At 45.3% G+C, this 7557-nt stretch overlaps 1 protein-coding gene across 1 annotated transcript in view; it reads left to right on the top strand.

Annotated features, from left to right (window-relative positions):
- LOC126524359 (fatty acid synthase-like) overlaps positions 1–3271 on the top strand; it is a 200540-nt gene extending 197269 nt beyond the window's left edge. Inside the window, exons 24-25 of the mRNA XM_055067264.2 lie at positions 1407–1643; positions 2982–3271. Coding sequence (XP_054923239.2) covers positions 1407–1643; positions 2982–3178 — 434 coding nt within the window. The 3' untranslated portion in view covers positions 3179–3271. The remainder of the gene's footprint in view (positions 1–1406; positions 1644–2981) is intronic.
- Positions 3272–7557: the final 4286 nt, after the last annotated feature.

Here is a 7557-nt window from a genome sequence, read left to right on the forward strand (position 1 = left end):
ATAGCATCATTTTATTGCGATAGGAATAACATGCTCACTCCAGCCAAATTTCTGCTGTCGGCGTCATCGTTGTGCTCCGGCAGCAGATGCACATTACGCGACCGGGCGCAAGGGGAACTGACGATCTCTGCTCAATCTCGCGCGCCATATATGGAAGAAAGCGTGTAGGAAGCGCGGGAGGGAGGTGAGGCGGCTGCCTCTCCGCCAACAAGTGCGTACTCTGCCCGTATGTTGAATCTGCAGACGGCTCACAGCTATGTGCGCGCTGTGTTCTCACCGCTCTACAGTATAAGCGATAGACCGCACGAAGGTCACTTCGCTCACTGCTGCTGCTGCGCTTGCTCACACCAGCGTTTTCACAGCGAGTGTCGTGCTCTTCGAGTGGGATGGGTTCATGTTCGCTTGTACACGCTGACACCATGCTCGTTATTTCAGTTATTAAGCGGATGTTTCCAAGTTTATACGGCAGATAAAACTACTATCCTTACTTCGTAAAGCTCTCTACTAATCTTGTATCGGATCGATGCTTCGCCTCCCGGGCGAAACTGCTTTTTTATATATTTTTTACCCTTTGCTATTGGCAGTTTGTACGGGGCTCCATGCACGACATATAGTCACGATAAATGACGACTGTTCTTGTAATTCAAAGACAAGAGGATGCGATACTGCAGTGGATGGATATGACCGGTTGTGGGTATCACAAATAAATGAATGCTGAAAAGCGACGGTGATATCCATCGTGAGAGACTTCAGCTTGCATTTCAGCTTGCTGGCAGCTCCCATACATCCACGTAGCAATACGTTTGCCATACGTGGCAAACAAAATGCGGTTGACCAGATTTCTTTTTCCTCGTAACATGTTTTCTCGACAAGACCACTAAGATGTAGTAAACCTACTGAGCATACAAAGGGACATAATAATTGTTTGTGTGCCAATGCGTTGCTACCCATGTGAATGTGAGGCCTTGAAAAGCTCTTTCTTATGTGACACATTAAAATAATCTTACAAGTTTTATTACGGAAGAGGCAGAAGAAGAATAAGCATAAGAGAAGGACCAGCATCAGCTGGGTCCCTCCTACGTGGTCATGTTACCGCTATCTTCTACACCTTTATGGGAAAGCGGTATCTTTACTGAACGTGATTCAGTCAATAATAACATATTTCTCTCTGAAATAACTGAATCTTGGTGGCTCTACATAATATTCCATTTCATATAAAACAATATGGTGAAGGTAGATTTTACCCACTTCGTCCATGTATCTTATTGCTCCAGTACGACTGAACCTATTGAGCTCTTTGTCCTAGTCGTACCGTTGTGTCGCCATTGATTTCCCTAAGCATTTTTTTAAATGTGCCGTTGATGGTTTATTCTAGCTATAAGTGCAAAAACCTTCCGTCACTGCAGGTTTGGCAATCCAATGGGGTGCCATCGCTGATGTCGGAGTGTTCCACGAGAAAATGGGTGATGACGCATTCATCAGCGGTACGGTGCCACAGCGAATCACCTCATGCATGACTGTGATGGACCAATTTTTGAACCAGAGCTATCCCGTGGTTAGCAGCTGCGTAAAGGCTGATGAATTCAACGAAGCGATTGGAAACAATATGCACGACATCGTCGATTCTGTCCTGCGCATCATTGGTAAGGCAACCTGCTTCACGTTTGGATTATCACTTTCTCTAGGCAGCCAAACAGAATGCAATGGGCTTTCATCGGGGTAATAACGCAGCGAGTGTCGCAAAAACAGAAAGAATAGATGTAGTACACAAGCACAAAAGCAACCAAAAGAAAAGAACTGCAGTGCACCCAAAAGTGCGTCTAATGACGGAAATAGTATTAGGCAGGTCATGAAGAAGTGAACTAGCCCAAATAGATGTTAAGGCGCTGCATCGCACACGTAGCTAGTTTACATCTTTTTTCTTTTACTCTCGCCTGGCCGGTGTTTTTCTGCTCCTTGCTCCAAAATTGCTGTTTTGGCCATGCTCGACTCATCGGACTTATCAAATTGTCATTATGTCTAGAGAGATCTGGAGCAAAGTCTTATGGACTCCTTTATTAAATGCCTCAAGAACTCTATCGATGAGTATCAGCAGACACAGAGCTTGCCACGACGTGCAAAATAAGAGACTCAGTTATAGTAGCAGTGGTATTTTATGTGAAATAGGGGCTGTTTCTATCACTGTATTAGACCAACTTGCATATATATTGTGACGAGGCGTCAAGTAGATGAAAGCGAAACACTATTTGTAAGCAGAGACTATATACAGGGATGGCTTAACACGCGCACCGTCCCGGCCATTCATTGTCTTCATTCATTGTCTTCAGTCCTCATTGTTAGCCCAAGGAGATGGCTCGTAACATATATATAAAATATATATATATGTATGTTATTGTAGCGATAATATTGCACTAATATATAAATGTGTTGCGTTGTCACTTACTTATTATCTGTAATTTTGAAACTGCCCATCTGCTTGGATGCAAAGAACTGCAGTATGTAATAATATATGAATATATATAAATATATTACACACTGCGGACCAATCTGGTCCAAGCAGGACAATTTACAATATATATGTCTTAGAAAAAATTTATATATATAATATATATAAACACTGAATATTGTATTGGTCATCATTTACCACTATGCTGTGAAAATATGAACATACGTCCAGTGAAAGCTGTATGACGCACTGTGGAGAAAACGGAATACCGCATAAGCGAGTGCCAGCTCAAACGCCGATGTTACACGTGTCAATAATAGGCTACAATATACAAACAGCTGTAATTTCTAATAATTTCGCCAGGAGCGCTAGATATACAGCACTGGTACAACAAATGTTGCGATATGGCAAAAAATCTATCTTTCTTTAAAGTTACAGACAGAAAACACGAGTATTCGCTGAATTTTCGGAACAACGGTAGCTATAAACTGTATTTCATGGCATCAGCACCACCGATTTTCCACTTACTTTGCAGGTGGCAAGAATGCATCAACTCTTGACGCAGATATTGCTTTAGGAGAGATTGGCATGGACTCCCTTACGGCCGTCGAGGTGAAGCAAACAATCGAGCGAGACTGCGGGATATCAATGTCAATGCAAGAGGTCAGGCAACTTAGCATCAACCAGCTTCGCCAGATCAGTGAGGACGCCAGAGCGAAGGGGCATATGTGAAAGGATATGCGGTAGCATTGGAATCACTTTCTACTAGGGGCATAGAATTTCACAATATGCGCACTCACCTTTATTAAACATGGTTGCTTATATTGGAAAGTTCACTGTGGTAACCTATTCATTATGACTGCCAGTACTCGAAACTTGCATTTGCAGCACGGACGAATGCACCATACATGAAGCAGGAAACAGACAATGATTACGGTGTACCAATTACACAAAAATGCTGGATAAGTTGCCAACAGTTACTATTGGCACAGCAATCTCTAGCCTGCTGCGAGTCTTCTAACCAGCACCTAATAACGTATCTCATGTTTCTATATCAGACTAACTGCCCTGTCGTCCCACTCGGCATAGTGAACATTGTGTCACACAACAAGCCGCAACACCAACCAGCTAGATCTCTGAAAAAAAAAGTGCGAGTAGGAAGTTTAGCAATGACCGAAAAAGTACAAGCACATTTTGTCGCGCTCTATATGATGCTCATAATTTATCACTTCATTTACTCTTTCTTTTTTTCCCCGTAAGTATCCCATGGTACAGTCATCAATCCTGACAGGTCCCTCAGCAGCGATCTACTTTAAGGATACATGTGAGAACACGAATAAAGAAAAGGGAACCAGAACTACTTGCGGTGCAAAAAGGACCGCTGTTTACATAATTGGGTTAGAGGAGCACTTAATTTGTAGATATCCTAGTAATAGTCTTAAATTCCTATGCAAGATGCTTGCTCTAGTTGATACAGTTAACAAAGGTAAGCTACTTTTCTGTTTAGCCTCTGCGTTTTTTCAGTATCGCAACATCTTCGCAAAATTGTTCTCTTTAGGCGACTTGTCGTTGCGATGACGCTGGAACAGCCAGACTAGCCGAACGAATAGGAGGAATGCTTCTACATAAAGCAAAATATTGTAAGAAGTTGCTCAAAAAGAGTCGTTGAAAAAAGCCCGGGTTATTTTTGTGCTCAAGATTTTCTGCGGCATTACTTTTGTCATTTGGGTAACACTCCCTAATCAGCATCACTTAGTGTGCAATGAAAGTCGGTGCCAGTTCAAAGGCGTTCAATGCATTGGGAGTAGAGATACTAGTGCCACTTTTGTGAAGTGTGTCGTCACAACTTGGCTCAGATAGAAAGATCTGTCATGCAACGCTGTCAGAAAAATATCATTATACGCAGGAAATATTACAAAAAGTGTAAAAATTTGCGCAGATGCCATCGATGACGATTGGTAATGTAAAACAAGAGCTGGACTCTTCTTGAAAACTCATCGCTTAGTTGAACATATTGTTATCAAGCACAGCCAGAGACAAACCTGAGGACAGTACAGAAGACGACGACGACGGCCGCTGATGTCATGCGGACTGTCTTCCATGTTCTATGGCATTCAATGCGTTGTAAATACATGTAAAGACATTTAGACATCTCTTCCCCCGTAATATTTTAATGGAGGTGCGGGGTAAAAGTTGGGGGAAAGCACGAAATGGTCGCCGAAGTAGCACAGGCAGACCGACCACTTAAAACCGTGAGGGAGAGCGTGCTTCATATGTTCTAATATAGCCGGGGCATTCATAACCCGAATGGCATCACTTTAAACATATATAGGACACCAGGCGTGAAAAAAGCGGTCTTTTCACGCTCCATGTCATCTACTACAATGTGCCAGTACCCGGAGTAAAGGTCTATTGAAGAAAAACATTTTGCCCAATGTAAACAATGGAGAAAATTGTATATCCGTGACACTGGATACACGTATTTCTTATTACTTTGTTGGGATGGGGAGAGTCGACACTGAAACGGCAGCTGTCATTCTTCTTTCTGACGAGCACGAGCAGGGACGCCCAATGGCTACATGAAAGTTCAATGATATCTTGGGCAAGCATATTGTCGACTTCCTTCTGTGTGACTTTGCGCCCAGTACGGTAGACGCGGTAGGGCTGCCGGTGGATAGGGCTGGCATCACCCGCGTGTATCCGATGTTTCACAACGGACGTTTGACCCAGTGGCCACTCTTCGAGATCAAAATGTACCGTTAAGAAACGAGAACGCGACGAAGTGCGTCCCCATAGCGGGTGGGAAGGTCAGGAGCGATCATTGTCCTGAAAGGCTCTATTATTCGACTTGTGTTGCCCGAACCAACAGAGGTAGGAGACGCAGTTTGACCAGTTAAGGCAGAAATATGGTAGTCGCTCAGAGGTAGAATTTCAGGGCAGAGGCCGAAATTAACCTCAGGAAGACAGGTGGCATTGTGTTTTACACGAACGACCATGTGTGGGAAAGGGACGCTTTGCGTGAGGAGGACGCTGACGTTGGGTGACACGATGTAATCGCGGTCGACAACAGATGTATCGGGTGCAACAACAGTATAGGTCAACGGCTCGATGAGGTAGGCGAAAGTAGTCGCTTGAACATAGCCGACTTGACGTAGGATCAGGAAGGTCAGCGGCTAGAGGTAGGGAAATATGGACAACGCCCGCACAGCAGTCAATAACGGCCGAATGTGCTGACAGAAAATCAAGGCCTATGATGATTTCGTGTGAGCACTGCTTCGAGACGCAAAACAAAACAGAAGTATGGCGTTCGGCTACAGTGACATGGGCCGCACACATCCCAGTGACAGCTGGACTTCTACCATGTGCTACGCGGAAGACTGCGAGTGGGACCGGAGTTGGAACTTTCTTTAGCCGCGTGCGGAAGTTAGAGTTTATAACCGATGTGTGTGCCCCTGTTTCAATCAATGCTATTACAGGTGTGCCGTCCACGCCCAAGTTGAAGAGGTTGTGATGGCCAGAAAGTGTAAGCAGAGGAACTTCGCGTCGTGTCTTCATGGCACCTCTCGGAGCTGAGTCCGTTAGTTTTGCAAGTAGCGGGGGAGGAGGGGGGTAAGAAGGAGAAGGGGAGCGACGAGGCAGAGGCGAGCAGGAACGACGTGGGGGTGGCGAATGGGAATGGTTTGGTCGTAAAGGTAGAGATATTGCAGTGTCTTGAATGTTTGTCGGTGGGCGGGGACTGCCAGGACGGCGCCGGCAATGTCTAGAGCTTGACCAAGGCTTTGAGGTCTATCAACTGCGACAATGGCAGGAAATATGTCCAACGCCTCCACAGCAGAAGTAGATAGGACTGTCATCAGAAGTGCGCCATTCTTCCCTGTTTCTATAACGAGGAGGAGCGTACGAAATTCTTGTTATAAATACTTAGAGCGCTAAAAACACACAGGACGTAGAAAAAAGAAAGACAGACCACAAGCGCGTGTGGTGTGTGTTTCTTTTTACTACGTCCTATGTGTTTTAAGTGCTCAATTTTTTTATAATAATGCATGACCAACTAGCCCAGGTATCCATCCTTTGCCGAAATTCTTGGTAGATCCGGTACGCTAGGTGAGCGGTAGTCGGGTCTGTTGACTGGGCAAACTGCCTGGAGTCCAACGTTGTCCAAGTCTTGCCGTACAATGGTCTAGATGAGGGAAATAGTTAGGCGGGAATCGCATGAACCGCCAACCTGAGGGGCAACTAGAGAGGCAGCTCCAATCTACCCCGGACGATGCCCACAATACTGTCGGATGCATCGGGCACGGGTGATAGATGGAGGTCCACACAGCTAGATGCTGCAGCCGTGTTAGGAAGGCAACAAAAGTGGTGGGCAGTGCGATGGCTTCTGGCTTCTTCGAAGTGGCGGCATTGAGCAATTATATCCTGCACTGCCGAAGAGTTCTTGAAGACTAGGGGAGTGTGATGTCAAGTTCTTGGAAGGATATCGTGCATGCAAGGGCAGTCCAGGTGCGAACATTAGACAGAGACGTTTGCAGACGAAATTCGATTGTTTCTCACTGCACTCTCATAAGATTACATAAACTATATTTTAAAATTATGGGGTTTTACGTGCCGAAACCAATTTCGTATTATGAGGGACGTTGTAGTGGAGAACTCCGAAAATTTCAACCACCTAGGGTTCTTTAACGTGCACCTAAATCTGAGTACAAGGGTGTTTTGGCCTTTCGCTTCCATCAAAATGCGGCCGCCGTGGAATACATTATATTTACAGCACATGAAGAAGCACTCAAAATAAAACGTCATTAGAGCTGGCAAGAATCAACAGGCAGGGCGCCATCACAGCTAGAGAGTTGCTCTGCACGTTTCGCTACTTCGCCCATTAACGACGCGATAAGTCACTCACTAAGATAGTATGAACGCGGGTTCACTGAGACAGATTTCGTCGGCCCAGATGCCAGGGTCATTGCCGAGGATGCGGCCGAGGCTGAATCGCCGGGAACCTTGTCGACGCGGGCCTCGTCACGACGCTTGGTAGTCGTGACAAGCACTGTCGATGAATGGGCTCCAACTGCGTTCTCCAGAAGGAGTCAGTAGGGCCGAGTGCTCGATCAGAA

The sequence above is a fragment of the Dermacentor andersoni genome, chromosome 3, assembly GCF_023375885.2.
Source record: "Dermacentor andersoni chromosome 3, qqDerAnde1_hic_scaffold, whole genome shotgun sequence".
NCBI lineage: Eukaryota > Metazoa > Arthropoda > Arachnida > Ixodida > Ixodidae > Dermacentor > Dermacentor andersoni.